The sequence below is a fragment of the Macaca fascicularis genome, chromosome 7, assembly GCF_037993035.2.
Source record: "Macaca fascicularis isolate 582-1 chromosome 7, T2T-MFA8v1.1".
Lineage (NCBI taxonomy): Eukaryota > Metazoa > Chordata > Mammalia > Primates > Cercopithecidae > Macaca > Macaca fascicularis.
In genome coordinates this window covers 140,961,434-140,988,452 of record NC_088381.1, presented here as the reverse complement: position 1 = coordinate 140,988,452, position 27,019 = coordinate 140,961,434, and the positions used below count along the sequence as shown (strand labels likewise).

At 42.8% G+C, this 27,019-nt stretch overlaps 1 protein-coding gene across 3 annotated transcripts in view; it reads right to left on the bottom strand.

The window, feature by feature from the left end:
* The window catches only part of RBM25 (RNA binding motif protein 25), a 70,823-nt gene that overhangs the window by 32,050 nt on the left and 11,754 nt on the right, over positions 1-27,019 (bottom strand). For all 3 annotated transcript variants that reach the window (XM_065549019.2, XM_005561707.5, XM_073997698.1), the window contains 5 exons: positions 25,009-25,129; positions 19,782-19,831; positions 16,861-17,028; positions 10,248-10,305; positions 5,328-5,488 (listed from right to left, as the gene is read on the bottom strand). In XM_065549019.2, the coding sequence (XP_065405091.1) occupies positions 5,328-5,488; positions 10,248-10,305; positions 16,861-17,028; positions 19,782-19,831; positions 25,009-25,114 (543 nt within the window). In that variant the 5' untranslated portion in view covers positions 25,115-25,129. The remainder of the gene's footprint in view (positions 1-5,327; positions 5,489-10,247; positions 10,306-16,860; positions 17,029-19,781; positions 19,832-25,008; positions 25,130-27,019) is intronic.

Genomic DNA, 27,019 nt, shown 5'->3' with positions numbered 1-27,019 from the left:
TTCCTTTTTAATCAATGAGAAATACGGAACTGTTTTCTCTTCCGCCTCAGAGGAAAATGCCTAATAAAGCAACACAAAGGGTTCTCAATGTCTTGTTCTCCTATCCTCTACTTAAGTAACAGCCTTCTAAATTTCTCCAACTAATCAACGATCAAGAATAAAAAACAATCACCATGTCATATTTTTATGCTGAAAAATCATGGCGGCAGTGGCCATCTATCTCGCACCCACCATCTTCCCCCCTCCCCCTGCTCCCTCCCTCCAATCTTTCCTCTCCGGCTTTCCTACCTCCCTCCACCCAAAACCACCCTTAAAAAAAAAATCATGGCAAATCTCTAATCTACTCCACTATATAGTAATATTTGCTTACATTATTGAAAAAAATTTTTTACATCAGATAGAATGCTTTTTTAACCTATATATTTTTTTTTTTTTTTTTTTTTTGAGACAGAGTCTTGCTCTGTGCCCCAGGCTGGAGTGCAGTGGCGCGATCTCGGCTCACTGCAAGCTCCGCCTCCCGGGTTCACGCAATTCTCCTGCCTCAGCCTCCTGAGTAGCTGGGACTACAGGCGCCCGCCACCTCGCCCGGCTAATTTTCTTGTATTTTTAGTAGAGACGGGGTTTCACCGTGTTAGCCAGGATGGTCTCGATCTCCTGACCTCATGATCCGCCCGTCTCGGCCTCCCAAAGTGCTGGGATTACAGGTTTGAGCCACCGCGCCCGGCCTTAACCTATATTGTTGAGTAAAATTAACACTAGGAAAATATGCCATGTTTATCCTATGACTTCAAGTACCACTGGGCAAGAAGCCAAAGGGCACTCAGAAATACACATATACAGTTGGAACAATAAATCATATAACTGATGTCTGTCAACTCTTTTAATTTCATTTTATTAAAAATAATTTTTCTGTGTGATTTTATTGCATGTAACTTCGCTTTTTCATGAGACAGAGTCTCACTCTATCACCCAAGCTGGACTGCAGTGGCGCAATCACGGCTAACTGCAACCTCTGCCTCCCAGGTTTAAGTGATTTTCCTGCCTCAGCCTCCCAAGTAGCTAGGATTACAGGTGTGCGCCACCACATCCGGCTAATTTTTGTATTTCTTTCTCAGTAAAGACAGGGTTTCACCATGTTGGCCAGGCTGGTTTCAAACTCCTGACCTCAGGTGATCCTCCAACCTCGGACTCCCAAAGTGCTGGGATTACAGGTGTGAGCCACCACATCCAGACACATATTGCTTTTCCTGAAGACCAACAAACAGATCTGAAGTGTGGTTACTCTGGCTAATGTTGATTATACAAGAAATCAACATTTCTTGGGCACAGTGGCTCCTGCCTGTAATCCTAGCACTTTGGAAGGCTGAGGTAGGTGGATCACTTAAGTCCAGGAGTTCAAGGCCAGCCTGGACAACACAGTGAAACCCCATCTCAACAAAAAATATAAAACTTAGGCAGGTATGGTAGTACATACCTGTAGTCCTAGCTGAGGCAGAAGGATCACTGGAGCCTGGGAATAGGAGGTTGCAGTGAGCAGAGATCACACCACCCCACACTCGAGCCTGGGTGACAGAGCAACACTCTGTCCTCACGCCAAAAAAAGCAAGCAAGCAAGCAAGAAATGCCAAGTCACCTTTCCTAATTTATAAAAATACGTAGTATAGTGATTTATTTCATTTTCAGAGTTTTTCAGTATAACATTTACAAATGCTACAAATTAAATGACCTCACAAACCGAAGATTAAACACAAGAAAACAGTGAGTCCTAGCAAATCAGAACACTTTGAAGGTACTGAATCCATACCTTTAACTAGTTAGTATACAGTCATCACAACAAGGCAAACCTGAAAATTCTTATTTCAAACATTTCTGTTTTTTGAGGTTTTAGTGATGTGACAGGCAGTATTACTGATTTGAAATAAAATATAAATATAATTTCCTTATGAAGCAGGGTAAGGATAGTAAGACTGACAGATAAGCAACTGTTAACAAATGTTAATTCCATCCTTGCTTTAGGCAAGACACTGTCCTAGGTGCTGCTGAGGTACAAGATTAAAGAGACACAGCCCACAAACTTATCACCCTTTCTATTTGTAATCAGAGATGGGGGTTGAAAGAGGATATGGGAATGAGATGGGTAACAAAGGGCTGTGAAAGAGAGAGACATATAAACAATATTTACTAAAACAGCTACAAAGATCTGCTTTATACGGGAACAGAGGACTTAATTCTGTCTGAGAGAAACTGAGGGTAGGCTGATAAAGTCTATATTAATCAAGGGACATGTTAATTATAAGTATGGATAGAATTTCAACAGGGAGCTTGGATAGGGAACAAAGACATGAGATGCCAGCAAAGCAAAAAGGAAGATTGTGGAGGTACATGCAGTAGTATATGCAGAGGAGGAAAGAAGGAAGTTAGAAAGGTGGGCTGGAGCGAGCCTTGAATGTCATCCTAAAAATATGGGCTTTATGCCGGGCACCATGGCTCACGCCTGTAATCCCAGCACTTTGGGAGGCCAAGGCAGGTGGATCACCTGAGGTCAGGAGTTCAAGACCAGCCTGGAAAACATGGAGAAATCCCACCTCTACTAAAAATATAAAAATGAGCCAGGGGTGGTGGCGGGTGCCTATAAACTCAGCTACTCGGTAGGCCAAAGCAGGAGAATCACCTGAACCCAGGAGGTGGAGGTTGCAGTGAGCCAAGATTTTGCCACTGCACTCCAGCCTGGGCGACAGGGCAAGACGGAATCAGAAAAAAAAAAAAAGGCGGGGGGGGGGGGGGTCTTTTTTCTGTAAGAAATCTAAAATCATTAAGGATGGGTCTCATATAATAAGCAAGAGTGTGATAAAATTATACTTGTTTTAGAAATACAGGCAATGGGCCGGGCGCGGTGGCTCAAGCCTGTAATCCCAGCACTTTGGGAGGCCGAGGCGGGCGGATCACGAGGTCAGGAGATCGAGACCATCCTGGCTGACACGGTGAAACCCCGTCTCTACTAAAAAATACAAAAAAAACTAGCCGGGCGAGGTGGCGGGCGCCTGTAGTCCCAGCTACTGGGGAGGCTGAGGCAGGAGAATTGCGTGAACCCGGGAGGCAGAGCCTGCAGTGAGCTGAGATCCGGCCACTGCACTCCAGCCTGGGCGGCAGAGCAAGACTCCGTCTCAAAAAAAAAAAAAAAGAAATACAGGCAATGCTGGCTGGGCAGAGTGGCTTGCACGTAATCCCAGCACTTTAGAGAGGCCGAGGCAGGCGGATCGCCTAAGGTTCAAGACCAGCCTCACCTACATAGTGAAAACAGAAAAAGTAGCTGAGCCGAGCCTGGTGGCAGGCACCTGTAATCCCAGCTATTTGGGAGGCTGTGGAGGGAGAATCACTTGAATCTGGGAGGTGGAGGTTGCAGTGAGCTGAGGTCACGCCACTGCACTCCAGCCTGGGCAAGAGAGTGAGACTCCATCTCAAAAAAAAAACCACCAAAAAACAACCAAAAATCTACATTTGGCCAGGCATGGTGGCTCACACCTGTAATCCCAGCACTTTGGGAGGCCAAGGAGAGCAGATTACTTGAAGTCAGGAGTTCCAGACCAGCCTGGCCAACATGGTGAAACCCCATCTCTACTAAAAATACAAAAATTTGCTGAATGTGGTGGCGGATGCCTGTAACCCCAGCTACTCAGGAGGCTGAGGCAGGAGAATCACCTGAACACGGGAGGCAGAGGTTGCAGTAAGCCAAGATTACACCACTGCACTCTAGCCTGAACGACAGAGACACTCTGTGTCAAAAAAGAAAAAAACTACATTCATACACAGAAAAATGTCCAGAAGAACATACATCCAAACTATCTAGTGTTACTTATGATGATGGGATTATAGGTGGCATTTAATTGCTTATTTATACTTTGCTTCATTTTGTGGGCTTTTTGGGTTTGGTGTTTTGTTTTGTTTTGTTTTTTTTAAACAAAGGACTTGGAGGGGACATGAAAGGTATTTCTTTTTTCTTTTTTGGCAGCAGGGAGACAGAGTTTCGCTCTAGTTGCCCAGGCTGGAATACAATGGCTCGATCTCAACTCACTGCACCTCCACCTCTCCAGTTCAAGCGATTCTCCTGCCTCAGCCTCCGGGTTGCTGTGATTACAGGCAACCGCCACAATGCTAGGCTAATTTTTTGTATTTTTAGTAGAGACAGGGTTTTGCCACGTTCGCCAGGCTGGTCTCGAACTCCTGACCTCAGGTGATCCGCCTGCCTCTGCCTCCCAAAGTGCTGGGATTACAGGCATGAGCCACCACGTCCAGCAGAAAGTGACTTCTTTCTTTCTCTTTTTTTTTTTTTTTGAGACAGTCTCGCTCTGTCACCCAGGCTGGAGTGCAGTGACCCAGGCTGGAGCGCAGTGGCGTGATCTTGGCTCACTGCGAGCTCCGCCTCCCGGGTACACGCCATTCTCTTGCCTCAGCCTCCCAAGTAGCTGGGACTACAGGCGCCCGCCACCATGCCCGGCTCATTTTTTCTATTTTTAGTAGAGACCGGCTTTCACTATGTTAGCCAGGATGGTCTTGATCTCCTGATCTCGTGATCCGCCGGTGTCGGCCTCCCAAAATGCTGGGACTACAGGCATGAGCCACCGCGCCAGGCCCAGAAAGCAATTTCTATTTTGAAAGATAATAAAAATTTGATGACAGCGAAAGACACCTCTGGTTTTGTGTTGGGAGAAGGCAATAATAAATCTATTTTGCATTTGTTCAGCATGAGATGCCAAAAAGGAACTAAGAAGATAAATGAAGGAAATATATACTCAAGTTTTAGCTATGTTTCACTTTGTTGAGGGAGTAATAATATATACATTACAATACAATATACAACCATGTCCTTTATTTTAGCTTCACTTAGCATAGCTTGAATAAATCCCCCAAGCTAAGGCAAGTAATCAGAGTTTCATTCATTTTAGAGTTGGTGTACTTCTAAAAGAGAGGGAAACTAAGAAAAATTGTGTAGGTTGAAATATATTTTGTACTTACTTACAAAGCTGCCTTAATGAATTAGCTCTGTTTGGAATAGTCTGTACCAGTGTTTTCTCTGGCAAGTTAACCTTGTCCAGCCTCCCTTACTACTTTCATCCCAACCTGGAACAAGCAAACCAACAGTCATCCACCCACTATGGGTAGATAAGACTTAAAATAACTACAAACTATCAAATACCCTCCGACATTTAAGCCACAAGCACATACATGATGATCTTTTGAAGCCCCATATTAGATTCATTTATAATGAGAAGCATTACACTGAAATAGCACAGCCTGGCCTAGAAAAGATACCCCGACAGAAAACATACCCCATTAGAAGCTTTCTTCTTCGCTTTCCATTCATCCAGCTGCGCCTTTGTCTTTGCATCAACTTTAACGAGTAGCTTTTTCTCTCCAATTTGCAGGTCATGTAATAATCTGAGTGCACGGAGAGTAGATTCTGGCTCCTTGTACTCACAGAATCCAAAGGCTAGCAATGGATGAAAACAATTAGTCAAATATCAATCCACTTACAAAAGAAAAAAAAATTATGGAAAAGTAGAATTACTAGAGTCCAAATGTTTTAATACAAAGACCACTCAATTCATAATTCCACCCCTGTCCACAAATTCCTTTTGATAACCATTTCACTTTTAGTACCCTCAAACAACCAAAGGGGGAAAAAAGGGAAAAACAGAGGAGAGGAAGAAAAATTCAAATCAGACAAACTGATACTCATTAGAAGCTCTGATAAAATACTTAGCAGAGTCAATGAAATTCATGATTAAAGGAAGTCGATTATTTCATAAATTCACCCTATCTAGACTTCCAAACAGCCACAAATAAGAACAGACTACAGGAACATAAACAATGCACTTTTCAATTCTGAGATGTTAAATTACAGAATTAGTGATCTTGTATCCTAGTTAACAGTCTATTTTGCTTATATCTATTTCCTTTTATAACTAGTCAATCTCGCTATTAAGATGACTTTAACAGAGATATTAAAACAAAATTAAATCTAAGGGCAACCAACAAATTGAAAATAAAATCAAATAAATCTAAACATGTATATAATGACATGAAACAGAAAAAAACTACTGATATTAAAATAGTAAATTTGACTATAACATTTTCAGCATGCTATACCATAAAGACAAACAGATATGCCCCTCAAAAAAGTACCTTCAGGCCGGGCACAGTGGCTCACACCTGTAATCCCAGCACTCTGGGAGACAGAGGCAGGTGGATTACCTCAGATCAGGAGTTCCAGACCAGCCTGGCCAACATGGTGAAACCCTGTCTCTACTAAAAATACAAAAACTAGCTGGGTGTGGTGGCGCATGCCTGTAGTCCCAGCTACTAGGGAGGTTGAGGCAGGAGAACTGCTTGAACCCAGGAGGCAGAAGTTGCAGTAAGCTGAGATTGCCCCCACTGCACTCCAGCCTGGGCAATAGAGAGAGATCCTGTCTCAAAAAAAGGAAAAGTAATTTAAAATGATCATATTGCTGGTGATAGTGCCAATGGTTAAGTCTTAAACTGTTCTATGTGCAATGTGAGATAAAGCAACTCAGTAATTAATATTCTATCATCCCCAATGGCCTTGAAACTCAGGGAACTCAGTGTGGGGAAAAAGGAGATACAGATATATGACAGAACAGGTTAAATAAAAACCTTTTAGTCCTTAATCTGAATTAGTATACACTGGAAAAATCTAAAAGCAAACACCAAATCACTGCTTTTTAATTTTTTTTAGACGGAGTCTCATTCTGTCACCAGGCTGGAGTGTAGTGGTGCGATCTCAGCTCACTGCAAACTCTGCCTCCTGGGTTGAAGCAATTCTCCTGCGTCAGCTTCCTGAGTAGCTCAGACTACAGGCGCGCGCCACCACATCCAGATAATTTCTGTATTTTTAGTAGAGATGTTGGCCAGGATGGTCTTGATCTCTTGACTCGCCTGCCTCAGTCTCCCAAAGTGCTGGGATTACAAGCATGAGCCACCATGCCCATCCCAAACCACTGTTAATACGAGTGCACCTCGTGCCCAGATCGTGATCTTCAAAACAATTTCCCCTGGAGAAATGGCTGATTCTAAGTCTGGGGCCAAAACACTATTATACTAGATGACCTTGGAACAAATTGTCATACCAGATAACAAAGCAGCTGTCAAAGGCGTTCAGGGTCATGTCAAAACCACTGGAGATGTATAAAGTGCAGAGACAATTTAAGTTAGGTTTTTTTTTTTTTTTTTTTTGGAGACGGAGTCTGGCTCTGTCGCCCGGGCTGGAGTGCAGTGGCCGGATCTCAGCTCACTGCAAGCTCCACCTCCCGGGTTTACGCCATTCTCCTGCCTCAGCCTCCCGAGTAGCTGGGACTACAGGCGCCGCCACCTCGCCCAGCTAGTTTTTTGTATTTTTAGTAGAGACAGGGTTTCACCGTGTTAGCCAGGATGGTCTCGATCTCCTGACCTCGTGATCCGCCCATCTCGGCCTCCCAAAGTGCTGGGATTACAGGCTTGAGCCACCGCGCCCGGCCGCAATTTAAGTTAAGTTTTAATGGTGATAATAACTACAAAGAATCCACATTAAATACAGTAACACTAAATATGCTTCAATTTGTAAGTTCACAATAATTTAAAAGAAAAAAGAAAATCAGTTACTGCTAGAGAATGCTGAGGATACCAACTCATTGTTTTAAGAAAGAAAGCTAGGGCATTTATCCTGCTTTTTCTGTATTAAATATGCCTCTATGCCAGGCATGGTGGCTCAAGCTTGTAATCCCAGCACTTTGGGAGACTGAGGTGGATGGATCACCTGAAGTCACGTGTTCAAGACTTCCCTGGCAAACATGGCAAAATCCCGCCTCTACCAAAAAAAACAAAAAATTAACCAGGCGTGGTGGTGGGCGCCTGTAACCCCGGCTACTCAGGAGGCTGAGGCAAGAGAATCGCTTGAACCCAGGAGGCGGAGGTTGCAGTGAGCTGAGATGGTGCCATTGCACTCCAGCCTGGGCAACAAGAGCAAAAAACTCCATCTCAAGAACAACAAAAATGCCTCTAAGTTACCAAATAGTAGATGCAGGGGCAACTTTCTCCATAGAGAAGCATTCTACTAATACATGAAAAAGATTTGTTCCTCAATGAAAGAATGACAGAATTCTTCAAAACATACTACTGATGAGGCCGGGAGCAGTGGCTCACACCTGTAATTCCAGCACTTTGGGAGGCCAAGGCGGGCAGATCATGAGGTCAGATCAAGACCATCCTAGCCAACATGGTAAAACCCCATCTCTATTAAAAATACAAAAATTAGCTGGGTGTGGTGGCATGTGCTTGTAATCCTAGCTTCTCAGGAGGCTGAGGCAGGAGAATTGTTTGAACCAGGGAGTCTGAGGTTGCAGTGAGCCAAGATCGCGCCACTGCACTCCAGCCTGGCAACAGAAGACTCTGTCTCAAAAACAAAAAAAAAAGACTACTGATGAATTACTTCCTAATGAATTAATCAATCTAGGAACTGGCAACACTGATGCTATTACATACACAAAAAAGACAATCTCATATGTGTTCCCTGATGGAAGAATACTACCTTTATAGTATTCTGGCTATAAGGTGCTAGAATAAAAGCACAAAAAAATAAATAAAAATAGCAGCCGGGAGCAGTGGCTCATGCCTGTAATCTCAGTACTTTGGGAGGCTGAGATGGGCGGATCATGAGGTCAGCAGCTCAAGACCAGCCTGACCAATATGGTGAAACCCCGTCTCTACTAAAAATACAAAAATTAGCCGGGCACGGTGGCGGGTGCCTGTAATCCCAGCTACGCAGGAGGCTGAGGCAGGAGAATCGCTTAAACCTGGGAGGCGGAGGTTGTGTGTAGTGAGCCAAGATCGCGCCACTGCACTCCAGCCTGGGCAACAGAGCAAGACTGCGTTTCAAATAACATAGTAGCAGGAAGCGGTGGCTCGTGCCTCTAATCTCAGCACTTTGGGAGGCTGAGGCAGGCAGATGACCTGAGGTTGGGAGTTCAAGACCAGCCTGACCAATAAGGAGACATCCCATCTCTACTAAAAATAAAAAATTAGCCGAGCATGGTGGCACATGCCTATAATCCCAGCTCCTCGGGAGGCTGAGGCAGGAGAACTGCTTAAAACCAGGAGGTGGAAGTTGCAGTGAGCCGAGATTGTACCATTGCACTCTAGCCTGGGCAAGAAGAGCAAAACTCTGTCTCTAAAAAAAAAAAAAAAAAAAAAAAAAAACCAAAACACCACACAACACACATCAAGTACAACTAGTGACCACTTTACAGAAAATACAGAGGATAGATTAATGGCAAATTATAGTACTGGAGCTGCATTCAGCAAAACTCGACTTAAAAAATACTATTGCACAAATGACCCAGTTTCTTCAACAAATAAACTGCAAGGAAATTAGAAATAGAATAATTTAAAATATTAAAAGTATGGTCAGTTAGCTCAGTTGGTTAGAGGATGGTGCTAATAATAAAATATTAGGAGACTTAAATTGCCAACTAGTTGCAATGTGTGGACTTCATATAGATCCTGAATCAAATGAACTATTTAAAAAATTGACATTTGAGGCCAGGTGTGGTGGCTCCTGCCTGTAATCCCAGCATTTTAGAAGGTCAAGTTGGGTGGATCATCTGAGGTCAGGAGTTTGAGACCAGCCTGGCCAACATGGTGAAACTCCGTCTCTACTAAAAATACAAAAATTAGCCAGGCATGGTGGCGCACACCTGTATTCCCAGCTACTCAGGAGGCTGAAGCAGGTGAACTGCTCCAACCCAGAAGGCAGAGGATGCAGTGAGCCAAGGTCACACCACTGTACTCCAGCCTGGGTGCAGAGTGAGAGTAGGTCTCAAAAGAAAAAAAAAAAAAAAGTTAACAAACCATGATTGTCTCTTCTTCTTCTCCCTTACTAACACTAACTTCTAATTGTTCCATCTTGATCATGCAGTCATTGCTTGAGACAAGAAACTTTGGAAAGCACAAGAAACCAGTTAAATTGAGCAATTTTAATTTTTTCCTTTCCTGTTACCTTTTTCCTCCTTCAGATCTCAATTCTCAGCCAATATTTTCCCAAACTGCCTTTTAACCCTATTTCAATAAAAAAGAGCACAAAGAGTGCTAATAAAATAAGTCTCACCAATAAAGACAATGAGAGTAAGTCATTCAAAGTGATGTAAGCACAGAGTTTGTTAAAGTGATTTCAGCAAATAAGGAAAAAAATGACATACCTTGAAGCTTTCCGGAAGCACCTTGTACTCTCTTCCAGCTCAAAACCAAACCACATTTCTTAAAAAGAAAACAAAACAAAAAGGTTGCTACCATTTAACAAAATAATTTTTAATGTAACTAAAAGCAAAATTATATTTCTACTAGGGGTAAAAAGCATAAAATAAAAAACCAGCAACTACATTTGTGAAAATGTTTGCAATTCCCGCAAACCTATCACATGAAAGAAATCAACAACAAATCATTTAAAGAAAAATGTAAATTCTTACTGATGCTTCATTTGCAGAACATTGTTTACCTTTTATTAAATTAAAAGTTTTGCATCACTACTTATCCTAACAGACACGTAAACCTAAATGCCTAAAAGTAGAATGGTTAAAACAAACTCTAATAAATTTAAGTAAATATTATGAACCTAGAAAGAAACGTTTTGAAACAAAATGTATGTATTTATAAAGGATTTTTTTTTCTTTTGAGGTGGAGTCTCGCTCTGTTACCCAGGCTGGAGTGCAGTGGCACGATCTCGGCTCACTGCAACCTCCACCTCCCAGGTTCAAGCGATTCTTCTGCCTCAGCCTCCTGAGTAGCTGGGACTACAGGCATGCACCACCACACTTGGCTATTTTTTTTTTTAAGTAGAGATGGGGTTTCACCATATTAGCCAGGCTGGTCTCGAACTCCTGACCTCGTGATCCACCCGCCTAAGCCTCCCAAAGTGCTGGCATTACAGGCGTGAGCCACTGCGCCCAGTCATCAAAGATTTTTAACATGGGAAAACGCTTGATACAGTATGCAAAAATAACTTGGGAAAAGAAAATGCAAATACACAAGACTTTATAAACAAAAACAACTTTCTGTAAAATAAAGAGAAATATTCCAAAATGTGAAGGAGGGCAGGTTATCTGAAGGTGGGACACTATTATACTTTAAAAATAAAAGCAGGCCGGGCGCGGTGGCTCACGCCTGTAATCCCAGCACTTTGGGAGGCCGAGACGGGCGGATCACAAGGTCAGGAGATCGAGACCATCCTGGCTAACACGGTGAAACCCCGTCTCTACTAAAAAATACAAAAAACTAGCCGGGCGAGGTGGCGGGCGTCTATAGTCCCAGGTACTCGGGAGGCTGAGGCAGGAGAATGGCGTGAACCCGGGAGGCGGAGCTTGCAATGAGCTGAGATCCGGCCACCGCACTCCAGCCTGGGTGACAGAGCGAGACTCCGTCTCAAAAAAAATAAATAAATAAATAAAAAATAAAAGCAGCCAGGTGTGGCTCATGTCTATAATGCCAACACTCTGGGAGGCTGATGTGGAAGGATTGCTTGAGCACAGGAGTTCAAGACCAGCCTGGGCAACATAGGGAGACACCGTCTCTACAAAAATAAAAAAATTAGGAAGGCGTGGTGGCACACACCAGTGGTCCCAGCTACTCAGGAGGATGAGGCAGATAGATGGCTTGAGCCCAGGAAATCGAGGCTGCAGTGAGCTGTAATCATGCCAATTGCACTCCAGCCTGAGCAACAGAACCAGACTGTCTTAAAAAAGAAAAATAAAATAAGGTTCTACCCGGTTAAAAAAAGACAGAGGGAGAGTGTAGGTGAGAAATCTTCAGAGAACAAGAGAAGACCAATGGAAACTTGAAACACAGCATTAAAAATAAATACTTCAATGGAAATCTGGAAGGTAAAGTTAAGGACAAATCCCAAGAACCCGTACAAAAGAGTAGGAGATGGAAAACAGGAAATCAAAAACACATAGGTCAAACCTGGAAGTTCAACATCCAGAGTTCCTGAAGAAAGACAGTAAAAACAATTCTCAAATAGCCCAAAAATTTCTCCTGAAAAAAATCTCCAGAACGAAATGGCCCACCAAGTAAGTGACCAACACAATGATATAAGAAAAGTAAGAAAATCAAATAAACATTCGAAGAATTTCACACAATTAGGAAAACCTGCAATCAGTCAAATCCACACTAGTAGAGGCATTCCAGGGAAAAACAGGTCACATACAAAGAACATTCAGAATGATACGGGACTTCTGAAAACCATCATTAGATGCTGTAACACCTTAAGGCAACACCTTCAATGTGAGGAAAATAAGCTTCAACATAGAATTCTATATCCAGGTAAACTACTGACCACATGAATAATCAAAATAAAAAGCACTTCAGATTTAGATTCAGAAAAGTTACCAACCACACACCTATAAATACCATGTACATCGTATATAAAGGATGTATCATCCCAGTATAACAGGAGCTACTATGTGTCGGCACAAGCAAGATATAGGATCCAAACCATCCAACTCAGGAGAGCAATAAGGGGAATACTAGAAAAGACAGAAAAACTCCAAGGATAAAAGTAGACTTAGAGGAACCAGAACACATGAGACAAACAAAGGGACCTGACAGGAGGGGCTCTAGAAAAGAAGGGAAAAGGGCCGGGCGCGGTGGCTCAAGCCTGTAATCCCAGCACTTTGGGAGGCCGAGATGGGCGGATCACGAGGTCGGGAGATCGAGACCATCCTGGCTAACACGGTGAAACCCCGTCTCTACTAAAAAAAAATACAAAAAACTAGCCGGGCGAGGTGGTGGGCGCCTGTAGTCCCAGCTACTCGGGAGGCTGAGGCAGGAGAATGGCGTGAACCCGAGAGGCGGAGTTTGCAGTGAGCTGAGATCCGGCCACTGCACTGCAGCCTGGGCGACAGAGCGAGACTCCGTCTCAAAAAAAAAAAAAGAAGGGAAAAGAATCCCAACACTTTGGGAAGCCCAGGTGGGTAGATCACTTGAGGTCAAAAGCTTGAGACCAGTCTGGCCAACATGGTGAAACCCCGTCTCTACTAAAAATACAAAAATTAGCCGGACGTGGTAGCAGGTGCCTGTAATCCCAGCTACTCAGGAGGCTGAGGCAGAAGAATCACTGACCCAGGAGGTGGAGGTTGCAGTGAGCAGAGATTGCACCACTGCACTCCAGTCTGGGCAACAGACCTAGACTCTGTTTCAAAAATAAAATATGAAAATAAACAAAAAATGGACTAGGCACAGTGGCTCATGCATGTAATCCCAGCACTTTGGGAGGCTGAGGCAGGCAGATCACTGGAGGTCAACAGTTCCAGACCAGCCTGGCAAATATGGTGAAACCCCGTCTCTACCGAAAATACAAAAATTAGCTAGGTATGGTAGCAGGGGTCCATAATCCCAGCTACTTGGGAGGCTGAGGCAGGAGAATTGCTTGAACCCTGGATGGCAAGGTTGCAGTGAGCTGAGATCATGCCACTGCACTCCAGCCTGGATAACAGAGTGAGACTCCATCTCAAAAAAAAGAAAAGAAAAGAAAGAAAATGCAATGAGAGCACATGACCTAGTTCTGCTAAAACTATTTACATAATAACACTTATTAACATAACAAGTTCACCATCTTGTAACACCTGTAAGGAAGCTGGGGAAGGGAGATTGAGGCCTTTAACAGTTTAGGCCTCAAGCTACTATGTCAACAGATAATACCAAAATTATGTAGAAAGAACAATAAAAAAGGCATATTTAAATAGGAATAAGGTACTTCACAACACAATGTAAAAGTCTAAATAAACCCCCACTGTTAAAAAAGATGTATAAGAATAGAAACTTGGACATAACACTGCTGCAGTAAGTATAAATAAATTGGTGTGGAATTATCTTGTAAAGCTGCAGATAAGCATGCCCTAAGACTCAGAAACTGCACTTCTATGAGAATATGTGATGAGAATCTTTACACATACACCTAGGGAGAAAACATTAGCGGTAATAACATTGCAAAACAGAGACTTCCAGAAGCAGACAGGAGCAAACACATTTCTATACTCCAGTACCTTCTGACTTTCCTGAATTCCATCAGAGCAGAGTTAGTGCTAGTTCTCTGCAGACCCCAGATTAGGCCTTACGGCTGCAGTGAAAAGAACCCCAGGAGAAAACTCAGGAATGAAAACGAAGTCGGGCTTCAGACTGAAATTACCAAAATCCCATGGAAGTAGAGGAAGAAATGAAACTGAGAAACCCGAAACATCCTCAGACCAGTTAATTAAAACTGAGAGAGTGCCCAGGAGATCCAGTTTCCTAAAAGAACAGGAATTTCTTAAATATGAAGAGCTGAAGCAAGAATCATGAATGGTATAAAATAATTGCCCAGCATCTCAGAGGGGCATAAGGAGAGAAGGCAACAATATTTCCAGAGGATGACAAGACTGCAGGACTCATACTGAACTACTCAAGAGCTGAACCACAGGTTGATAACCCTGGTCCTGTCCTTACAGAGAACCTACACAGGACTCTGGGATATAGATGAAGAATGACGTATTTGCAAGTCCTCTCAGTGCAGAATATAGTCATTCTTCCAAACTCCTTTTTTTGTGCGTAAGACAAAGTCTAACTTTGTCGCCCAGGCTGGAGTGCAGTGGCGCCATCTCAGCTCACTGCAACCTCCGCCTCCCAGGTTCAAATGATTCCCCTGCCTCAGCCTCCCTAGTAGTTGGGATTGCAGGCACCCACAACACGCCCGGCTAATTTTTGTATTTTTAGTAGAGATGGTGTTTCACCATGTTGGTCAGGCTGGTCTCAAACTCCTGACCTCAAGTGATCCGCTCGCCTTGGCCCCCCCAAATCAAAGTGCTGAGATTACAGGTGTAAGCCACCACACCCTGGCCTTATTTTATTATACAATCATTCAGCATTATTTCACTTAACAATGTACATTTATCATCAAGATAAAATCTTTTTTTTGAGACGGAGTCTCGCTCTGTCGCCCAGGCTGGAGTGCAGTGGCGTGATTCGCTCGCTGCAAGCTCTGCCGCCTCCCGGGTTCACGCCATTCTCCTGCCTCAGCCTCCCGAGAAGCTGGGACTACAGGCACCCGCCACCACATCGGGCTAATTTTTTTTTTTTTTTTTTGTATTTTTAGTAGAGACAGGGTTTCACCGTGTTTGCCAGGATGGTCTCGATCTCCTGACCTCGTAATCTACCCGCCTCGGCCTTCCAAAGTGCTGGGATTACAGGCATGAGCCACTGTGCCCGGCCATCAAGATAAAATCTTAAAAACTAAGGTTAAAAAAGTGAATCAACAAGTTTATCAAATTTAAACAACTTATTAGTATTCAAGCTCAGAATAAAACTTTAAAAGGAATCAGTCATTGGATAAGTAATCAGTCAATCATCATTGGATAAGCTAAAATCATTGTTTAAGGTCGCTGGGGAAAACGACTCACAAAGTCTCAAAATATTAACCCACGCCAGGTGTGGTGGCCCACGCATGTAATCTCAACACTTTGGGAAGTCAAAGCAGGCGATTTGATTGAGGCCAGGAGTTCAAGACAAGTCTGGGCAACATGGCAAAACCTTGTCTATACAAAAAACACAAAAATGAGCCAGGTGTCAAGGCACATGACTGTAATCTCAGCTACTCGGGAGGCCGAGGCATGAGAATCGCTTAAATACAGGAGGCAGAGTTTGCAGTGAGCCGAGATCTCACTGCATTCAGCCTGTGTGACAGAGCAAATCTGTCTCAAAAGTACATAAAAATCTTTCATTGGATCATGGATGAAAAATAAAACAACTATTAATATTATGGTCATTACTGGGAAAATTAAATATGAACTACATGTGTATTAGTTAATAATACTATATCAATTTTGTATTTTTTTTTGTTTTAGAGACTCTCTTACTCAGACTGGAGTGCAATTACAAGATCATAGCTTACTGCAGCCTTGAACTCCTAGACTCAAGCAATCCTCCCACCTCAGATTCTGAACAGCTAGGACTACAGGCGTGCATCACTATACCTGGCTTTTTATTTTTATTTTTTAATTATTATCATTATTTTTTTGAGATGGAGTCTCACTCTGTTGCCCAAGGTGGAGTGCAGTGGCACGACCTCAGCTCACTGCAGCCTCCATCTCACGGGTTCAAGGGATTCTCCTGCTTCAGCCACCCAAGTAGCTGGGATTACAGGCACACGCCACCACACCTGGCTAATTTTTGTATTTTTTGTAAAGATGGGGTCTCACCATGTTGGTCAGGCTGGTCTCGAACTCCTGACCACAAATGATCCACCCACTTCAGCCTCCTGAAGTGCTGGGATTACAGGCATGAGCCACTGCATCTGGCGCTATTATATTTTAATTTTTTGTAAAGATGTGTCTCGGTATGCTGCCCAGGCTGGTCTCGAACTCCTAGCTTCAAGAGATCCTCCTGCCTCAGCCTCGCAAAGGACTGGGATTACAACTACAGGCAAAAGCCACTGCACCGGGCCAAATTTCATATGTGATAGTGGCATTGTGATTATGTCGCAGAATGTCCTTGCTCTTAGGAGATAAATGAAGGATTCACAGGTAAAATGTCATGTCACAATTTACTTTCAAATTATCCAAGAAAAAAGTGTGTGTGGTACACATGTGTACATAAAGTATCTAAACATGTTCACTGATGAATCTAGGAAAAGAATACAAATGTGTTCACTGTACTACTTTCACCTTTGCTGCAGGACTGAATTTTTTATAATAAAAAGCAATCACTGAAAGTCCTCTTTCTGCTTAAGTTTGAAATGTAGAATAATAAAAAAATTTTTAATGAAAAATAAACAGTTTAACTTACAGCTAAGAGTTGTCTTATAAGCATGTCTGAGGCTTTCTCGGAAATGTTGCCAACAAAAACAGTAGTAGTAGGACCACAATTTTCATCATTTTCTTTAGCCTTTAAGCCTGGATGATCCTTTCTTGCGCCCAAATGCTTTCCAACCATAGACACAGTGGGTACTAAAACCTAAGGTGAAGAAACGAAATAAAAATTGATTCAGCAATTAAATTTCCTACCCCAATTAACATTAGGCTAAAAACATCAGGATTAAATAAATATATATAGCACATTATTTAAGCTCTGCATGCTTGTATACTTCTTTTTTTTTTTTTTTTTTTTGAGACGGAGTCTCACGCTGTTGCCCAGGCTGGAGTGCAGTGGCGCGATCTCGGCTCACTGCAAGCTCCGCCTCCCGGGTTCCCGCCATTCTCCTGCCTCAGCCTCCTGAGTAGCTGGGACTACAGGCTCCCGCCACCGCGCCCGGCTAATTTTTTGTATTTTTAGTAGAGACGGGGTTTCACTGTGGTCTCGATCTCCTGACCTTGTGATCCGCCCGCCTCGGCCTCCCAAAGTGCTGGGATTACAGGCTTGAGCCACCGCGCCCGGCCGCTTGTATACTTCTAAAACTCCTACAGTGCATAGCACATTTCATTAATGCAAACTTATTTGTGACAAATAAACCTCTACTACTAGATTACCTTTCTTCTTTTTTTTTTTTTTTTTTTTTTTTTTTTTGAGACGGAGTCTCGCTCTGTCGCCCAGGCTGGAGTGCAGTGGCGCGATCTCGGCTCACTGCAAGCTCCGCCTCCCAAGTTCACGCCATTCTCCTGCCTCAGCCTCCCGAGTAGCTGGGACTACAGGCGCCCGCAACCGCGCCCAGCTAATTTTTTGCATTTTTAGTAGAGACGGGGTTTCACCATGTTAGCCAGGATGGTCTCGATCTCCTGACCTTGTGATCCGCCCGCCTCGGCCTCCCAAAGTGCTGGGATTACAGGCGTGAGCCACTGTGCCCGGCCAGATTACCTTTCTTCTTAAAAAATAAACAAAAATAACCAAGAAAACTTTGTTATGTTTAAGACATAATTTTTATTTTTATTTTCTGAAACGGAATCTCGCTCTGTCGCCCAGGTTGGAGTGCAGTGGCATAATAGCTCATTGCAACCTCCGCCTCCTGGGTTCAAGGGACTCTCCTGCCTCGGCCTCCCAAGTAGCTGGGATTACAGATGTGCACCACCACGCCTAGATAATTTTTTGTATTTTTAGTAGAGACAGGGTTTCACCATGTTGGCGAGGATGGTCTTGAACTCCTGGTCTCAGGCGATCCTGGCCTATGTCTTAAACATTTAAAATTTATGCCTTAGGCCAAGTGTGGTGGCTCATGTGTGTAATCCCAGAACTTTGGGAGGTCAAGGCAGACGGATCACCTGAGGCCAGTCTGACCAACAAAGTGAAACCTCGTCTCTATTAAAAATATAAAAAATTGGCCGGGCGTGGTGGCGCACACCTGTAAGCTCAGCTACTCGGGAGGCTGAGGCAGGAGAATCGCTGAACCCAGGAGGCAGAGGATGTAGTGAGCCATGCCACCATTGCACTCCAGCCTAGGCAACAAGAGAGAAACTCCGCCCCACTGCCCCACCGCCCCCCAACCCAACAAAAAAATACATAAAACATTTAAAATTATCAAATATATCCAGAAGTTTTTTTCATAATTTTACTCTCAGTACTAATATAAAAGCAACTTTCAATTATCCATGCTAATCCTCTAGCAGAATATTCAAATACTCCACAGCACTCTCCCCCATATTTTGCCTTTTATCAGTTATTTATGCTATCTTATTTTCCCTTCATGACGTTCAACTTTCCCGGGGAAGAAACACATCTTTGTACTTGACACTGAATTCAGCAAGCACCCTCAGGAGGCACCGAATAAACAGTGGTGAAATGGGAGAGCTGCTCCGCTCCTAAATTCTAGCTTTCTCTAGCCTGAAATACAAGGAGGAAGAGTACATGCCTGAGGCTTTCAAACATGGCCCAACTCTTGGTGTCCAAGGCAAGAAAAGCTGAACTCCCCTTTGGCTGCAGAACCACATCTTCTTAGTGGTCGGCCTCACAGCAGGTTCTCATTTGCCCACGTAATTCCTCTCTCCCTTTTACCAAGAATAACAGTCCTCATCCCTTTTCAAAACCCAGATATTAAAAGACACTGAAAATAAAGAGACCTACCCTCCCTCGTAGAATTCCAAATAAAAGTTAAGAGAGTTATTATCTATTCATGTGCTACAGTACAGCAGCATTCTTAACAAAGGTGCTTGTAATGCTCAGAAGATTTGATGAATGTGGAGAATTAAGGTTCTCCACATTCAATTAAGGTTCAAAAAGAAAATAATGAATGAGAGCATTTCAGCAGAAGAAAGGTTTTAGTAAAGTCTTACAAAGCTTGAACGTACCACACTAGAAGACAGAGAAAACTAAGATAAAAATCGCTTGGAAAGGGTGAAAAATTAGGAAGCTAGGAGGAAACGTGTAAAAGGTACTCCACACAAATTTCATTTCAAAATTTTAATTTTTACAAGGATCATTCCTATGTTCTTTTAAGAGATCAGACATGTCACATCCTTCTCCCATCTCCCAGGACCAAGATGAGAAAGCAATGAAGAGCCAAAGCCCTAAATCTGTAATAACAAGTATATGAAGAGTCTAGAGAATAACAGGAAAATCACAGAATTATCTACTTAGGGAGCACATTGCGGGTGCAACTGCATATATGCACACCTAAGTGAAAATGATACTTATTCAAATAAATGATATGCTAGGGGTGCTCTCATTCTGTCCTTGTTATTCTTTTAAATACTCATAATGTATTTAAGTTTATCACACTGTTTAGCTTAAAAGCACTAGCACTACCATAACTCATGACTCTTCCTTTAAGTTATACTTACAGTTGGAGCAGGAGCCATAATGCTCATTGGTACAGGAATCATTGGGGTCCCTAAGAAGAGAAACACCACACTGATTTTATATGACTGCATTCTCTATCAACAACATGCCACACAATTAAGTATCCTTACTCATAATTAACATAAGTGGAAATATAGGACAAATGAAAATGAAATACTGATAAATACTACCTTATTTTCAAAAGGAATGTGCTATCAGGTTGGTCCATATAAACTTACAAAAAAAGACTATTCTGAAAATAAACTGGCCACCTCAATATGCTTTTGACTTAAAGAGCATAAAATTCTGGACAGTTATCCATTCGGGTTCATATGGTTCAGTGATCCTCAAAACCAACGCCTTTCACCAATACAGACTGACTTATAGGTGAACAATGATATTAAAGAATCCTTTAGGGCCGGGCGCGGTGGCTCAAGCCTGTAATCCCAGCACTTTGGGAGGCCGAGACGGGCGGATCACAAGGTCAGGAGATCGAGACCATCCTGGCTAACATGGTGAAACCCCGTCTCTACTAAAAAAATACAAAAAACTAGCCGGGCGAGGTGGCGGACGCCTGTAGTCCCAGCTACTCGGGAGGCTGAGGCAGGAGAATGGCGTGAACCCGGGAGGTGGAGCTTGCAGTGAGCTGAGATCCGGCCACTGCACTCCAGCTTGGGTGACAGAGCGAGACTCCATCTCAAAAAAAAAAAAAAAAAAAAAAAAAGAATCCTTTAAAAGTAAAAACAGCCAGCACGGTGGCTCACGCTTGTAATTCCAACTCTTAGGAAGGCACAGGTGGGGGGATAGATTAAGCTCAGGAGATCGAGACCTGCCTGGGCAATATAGTGAGACCCCATTTTCCACAAAAAAAGGAAAAAAAAAAAAGTAAGACACATGGTACAACATGGTGATACCGTCAGTAATGGTGTACTATATTCTTGAAAATGACCAAAAGAAAATCTACATTTAAAATCTAGAGTGTTCTCACAACAGCAAAAAAATAAGTATGTAAAGTAATACACCACGTGTTAATTGGCTCAATTTAGTCATTCTACAACATATACGTTATTTCAAGACACTGTGCACGATAAACATAAATTTTTCTCAAATAAATAAAGTAAAAACAAATCCTTTGAAAGTTATTTTAAGGCCGGGCGCGGTGGCTCAAGCCTGTAATCCCAGCACTTTGGGAGGCCGAGACGGGCGGATCACGAGGTCAGGAGATCAAGACCATCCTGGCTAACACAGTGAAACCCCGTCTCTACTAAAAATACAAAAAACTAGCCGGGCGAGGTAGCGGGCGCCTGTAGTCCCAGCTACTCGGGAGGCTGAGGCAGGAGAATGGCGTGAACCCGGGAGGCGGAGCTTGCAGTGAGCTGAGATCCGGCCACTGCACTCCAGCCTGGGCCACAGAGCAAGACTCCGCCAAAAAAAAAAAAAAAAAAAGAAAGTTATTTTAAGCATCAAATGAAAAATTTATGTGGAAATCTAAGGAGAATCCTGGTTCTTTCACAGAAAACAAAAATCATGGGCTGGGCGCAGTGGCTCACGCCTGTAACCCCAGCACTTTGGGAGGCAAAGATGAGCAAATTACCTGAGGTCAGGCGTTTAAGACCAGCCTGACCAACATAGTGAAGCCCCATTTCTACTAAAAATACAAAAATTAGCCAGGCATACTGGTGCGTGCCTGTAATCCCAGCTACTTGCGAGGCTGAGGCAGGAGAATTGCTTGAACCTGGGAGGCAGAGGTTGCAGTGAGCCAAGATCATGCCATTGCACTCCAGCCTGGGGAACAAGTGCAAGACTCTGTCCCAAAAATAATAATAATAAATAAAATCTTGCTTGTAGTTATAGCTACTCTGGAAATTGAGGGACAAGGATCCCTGAGCCCAGGAGTTCAAGGCTGCAGTGTGCTATCATCGTGCCTGTGTAAAACCACTGCACTCCAGCCTAGGAAACATAGCAAAACTCTAATTCTTTATTTAAAAAAAAAAAAAGGCGGAGAGTAGGGCGACACGGTAGCTCACACCCATAATCCAAACACTTTGGGAGGCCAAGACAGGCAGATCACTTGAGCCAACATGGCAAAACCCCATCTCTACAGAAAATACAAACATTAGCCGAGCATGGTGGCACACACTCATAACCCCAGTTACTAGGGAGATTGAGTCAGGAGAATCACTTGAACCCAGGAGGTGGAGGCTGCAGTGAGCTGTAATGGCGCCACTGTACTCCAGCGACAGAGTAAGACTCTCTCAAAAAAAGCCAAAAAAAAAAAATTCAAAAATTTAAAATCTTTTCTATAAACCCAATCTACTGGTAAGGAAATTAAAGCACAAATTCTCCATAACCATCCTTTTTGATTCTAAACAAGTGATTAAGCTTCCTGCCACCCCCACCCCCAACCTCCCCACAAGACAGGGTCTTTCTTCCCTATGTTGTCCAGGTTGATCTTGAACTTCTGGGTTCAAGAGATCCTCCTGCCTCAGCCTCCCAAAGTGATGGGATTACAGGTACGAGCCACCATGCCCAGCCTGTAACTTCTAGAACACTTGGGCTTTGCATCATGGTTATAGTAAGGCCCATTGAAAAACGGATCTGAGTCAGGCATGGTGGCACACATCTATAGTCTCAGCTACTCAGGAAGCTGAGGCAGGAGGATCAGCTGAGCCCAGGAGATAGAGGCCGCATTAAGTTATGGTTGTGCCACTGTACTCCCAGCCTGGGAGACAAAGAGAGATCCTGTCTCAAAAAAATTAATAAACTAAAAATTAAAATCCAGATCTGCACTATGAGCCTATAAATGTATGAAGAAAATCAGGATATATGGACCAAAGAGAAAACTGATGCCCAAATGAAAGTTGTTCAAAACACTTTCCTTCTATAACTATTAATCTGTTTGATGGCTGATAACTAACTTTATTCAGTTTTCTGCAACATTCTCTCAATTTTCTCAACAGAATTTCCTTTCAGCAAAATTTATTTCTTTTAAGGAAAAAATTTTGTCCAAAGGGCCAGCCACAGCCTTCCAGTAGAATTTCATCTATTTATGGTCCATTATAAAACAACTAAGTTACTTCTTAAAATCAGTAATTGTCACACGGAGTAAAGTAGTAGTGTAAACTTTCACATTACTCCTCTGGCAGCAGATGATAATAAATACATATCCATGATTATCTAGAAGCACAGCTTAAAGCAGCTCCACTACAAGCATGTCTAAAATAACTTATGAAAGTACTGCATTCTGTTCCATAATACACATGCATAAACAGTTGTTCTGATTTTTTCCCCTTTGAGACAAAGTGTCACTCTTGTTGCCCAGGATGGAGTGCAGTGGCATGATCTCGGCTCACTGCAACCTCGGCTTCCCAGGTTCAAGCGATTCTCCTGCCTCAGCCTCCTGAGTAGCTGGGATTACAGGCCTGAGCCACTGCGCCTGGCTAATTTTTTGTATTTTTAGCATTTCCCCAAGTTGGCCAGACTGGTCTCGAACTCCTGACCTCAGGTGATCCATCCACCTTGGCCTCCTAAAGTGCTGAGGTTACAGGCATGAGCCACTGTGCCAGGCCTGATTTTTTTTTTAATTATGATTTTCCCCCAATTCTTGAAGTGCTAAATAATATTCCACAGAAATTCTCATATTTATCTTGTGGCTTTTCAGACCCAAGGGTAGAAGGCTACCAAAGCTGAGCCTATGGTAGTAAATTCAAAATTTTACAATGAGTAGTTAAATCCAAAATAAAGACAAGGTCAGGTGCAGTGGCTCACATCTGTAATCCCAGAACTTTGGAAGGCTGAGGTGGGAGTATACCTTGAGCCCAGAAGTTCAAGACCAGCCTGGAGAAGATGGTGAGACCCCCATCTTTATAAAAAATTTTTTTTTAATTTTTAATTAACAGTATATAGTGACACAAGCCTGTGGTCCCAGCTACTCAGGAGGGCTGAGATGGGAGCCCAGGAGGTCAAGGCTGCAGTGAGCCATGATCACGCCACTGTACTCCAGTCTGGCAACAAAGTGAGTACCCAAAACACACATACACACACGTGCACACACACAAAATAAAGACAAATGTGCTGTTTATTACAACCCCCGTAACATACATGCTATGAATTAACAACCCATTATGAGCCAGCCAACTGCAATGTTCTTAAGTCAAAAGAAAAATTTCTTATAAGCAAAGATAATCATTTTTTCAAAGATGAGGTCTCACTCTTTGGACCTGAACTCCTGGGCTCAGGCCATCCTCCCACCTCAGTCTCCTGAGTAGCCAGGACAACAGACACACACAATCACACCCAGCATAAGCAATGTTAACTATGTACTTCAGGATAATAGTTCTCAAATGTGGATTCTCCATGCTTAAATGAGTGCCAAAAATTACCTGTGAACATGTTAAAAATTAAGATTCCTGAGCCCCAATTTCTGAGGATCTGATTCAGGGGGTTGGAGCAGGGTCTGAACATTTTTTTTTTTAACTCCATAAATCTTTACTTATATTGACTTATAATATACACTTTAAAGTATCTGGAAAAATAAAGAAAAAACTAATAACCTTATTGCTTCCCTTTTTAGTAAGGGGATAGCAACAGCAGTTATGGGGGTATATGAGGAAAATTTTTCACTGTATTACTTTCTGTATTTTTTGTTTGTTTTTGAACAATGTGTATGTATTACCCATTTTTTTAAATATAGAATTTTTAGGCCGGACATAGTAGCTCACACCTGTAATTCCAACACTTTGGGAGGCAGAGGCAGGCGGATCATTTGAGGCCAGGAGTTCGAGACCAGCCTGGCCAACATAGCGAAACCCTGTCTCTACCAAAAATACAAAACTTAGCCAGGCATGATGGCAGGCATGTGTAACCCCAGCTACTCAGGAGGTTGAGGCAGAGAATTGCTTGAGCCTAGGAGGTGGAGGTTGCAGTGAGCTGAGATCATGCCACTGCACTCCAGCCAGGGTGACAGAGCAAGACTCTATCTCAAAAAATAAAAAAAAAAAAGATTTTAAAAAAACTTTCCAGATGAGGAAAAAAAAAAACTTTGTAGATGGGTTTGATCCTCAGTCAGATATAAAAGCTACTGCTATAGGAAAAAGAGACATCCACATTTTCCAAACGATGCTGAGACGCATCTTCACTAACAGTCACATATCTAACATTTTCCTGAAGTTAATATCACAAAGACAAAAGTACAAGTTTAACGACAAAAAACAGTATCAACAAACTTACCTGGAGGTACAGGTGGAGGAAATCCTGGAAACTGCGGGGGTGGGATCCCTGGTGGGAGTGCTGGGATTCCCATGGGAGGGCGATTCAAATGAGGGGGAAAAGACATTCTTACTGCAGCAGTCTAAAGAAAAAAGGACATGACAAATCATTTTATTTGAAAACTTCAAATTTTATTATGCCTTCTTTGCTGACTTTCATTTTTAGAGTATCTGCAAAATTCTGAACTTTTCTTACCCAAAGAAGTTGGCAAAGACCCTGTTTTCTGTCTGTTCATTGAGAATTCTTACAACTTAAATTTTTTCTAAAATAAGTTTCCAAAATGTACATGATCCAAGTTCAGGATAGACTCCTACAATCATGTAGGAATACATACAAAGGAAGAAAAAAATTTTCAGGTTCAGTTAATATCCAAAAATTAAATACCAAACGAACGAATCTTTTTAGACCAAACTGAGAATCCAGATGGGTATCTAATAGTTTTTTAAGTGTTCTGATACATTCTTGTTTTGTTTTGTTTTGTTTTTTTGAGACGGACTCTCACTCTGTGGACAGGTTAGAGTGCAGTGGCGCCATTTCCGCTCATTGCAACCTCTGCCTCCCAGGTTCAAGCAATTTTCCTGCCTGAGCCTCCCGAGTAGCTGGGACTACAAGACTGTACCACCACGCCCAGCTAATTTTTGTATTTTCAGTAGAGATGGGGTTTCACCATGTTCGCCAGGATGGTCTCCATCTCTTGACCTCAAGGGATCCGCCCTCCTCGGCCTCCCAAAGTGCTGGGATTACAGGCGTGAGCCACCATGCCTGGCCTTTTTTTTTTTCTTTGAGACGGAGTCTTGCTCTGTCGCCAGGCTGGAGTGCAATGGCGCAATCTGCGCTCACTGCAACCTCCGCCTCCTGGGTTCAAGCAATTCTCCTGCCTCACCTTCCTGAGTAGCTGGGATTACAAGCGTGCACCACCACGCCCGGCTAATTTTTGTATTTTTAGTAGAGACGGGGTTTCACCATGTTGGCCAAGATGGTCTCGATCTCCTGACCTTGTGATCCGCCTGCCTCAGCCTCCCAAAATGCTGGGATTACAGGCCTGAGCCACCGCACGCAGCCCATTTTTCTTGTATCTATCAGAATCCTAAAAACTAAAGGTACCAAGTTACATGGTATTTGTTGCTTCAATGCTGGCCACTTCCTAAGAGGCAAATGTGCTCATAAACTATACATCTCAGTAGGGGGAAATAAACTTCTGACTTCCAGTCATATAGTAACCATTCAAATACAAAGAGAACATACAACTTTTGACAAGAGGAAAAAAAAGGTCAATAGTTTTTTTAAAAAACTTAAAAGTAAACCTTGTAACCATTCTTGGATCAAAACTGAAGAATCAGAAGCTGGCATTTTATTTTTTAAAGTTTAAGAACAGCCTGGTTGCAGTGGCTCACGCCTGTAATCCCAGCACTTGGTGAGGTCAAAGCGCATGCATCACCTGAGGTCAGGAGTTCAAGACCAGCCTTGCCAACATGGTGAAACCCTATCTCTACTAAAAATACAAAAAATAAACAAATAAACAAGCAGGGCATGGTGGTGTGCGCCTATAATCCCAGCTACTCGGGAGACTGAGGCAAGAGAATCACTTGTAATCCACTGCACTCCAGCCTGGGTGACAGAGCAAGACTCTGTCTCGGGGTGGGAAGAAAAAGAAAAAGAAAAAAGAAGAACATATTTAACTGTTTCACTTAGTTTGTCATGTTAAAGAAAACTGTCATTTTGTTAAATATTGGCATTTAATGTTAATATTTAAATATTAGCATTTTTAGTATTAAAAAAAATTTCCAAATCAGCCAAGCATGGTAGTGCGTACCTATGGTCCCAACTACTTGGGAGGCTGATGCAGGAGGATGGCTTGAGAGACAGAGCAAGACCCTGTCTCAAAAAAAAAAAAAAATTTTTTTTTTCATCTCCAACTTTATTTTCAGCAACACACTTTTGTTTTTTTTTTGGTTTTTTTTTTTTTTTGAGA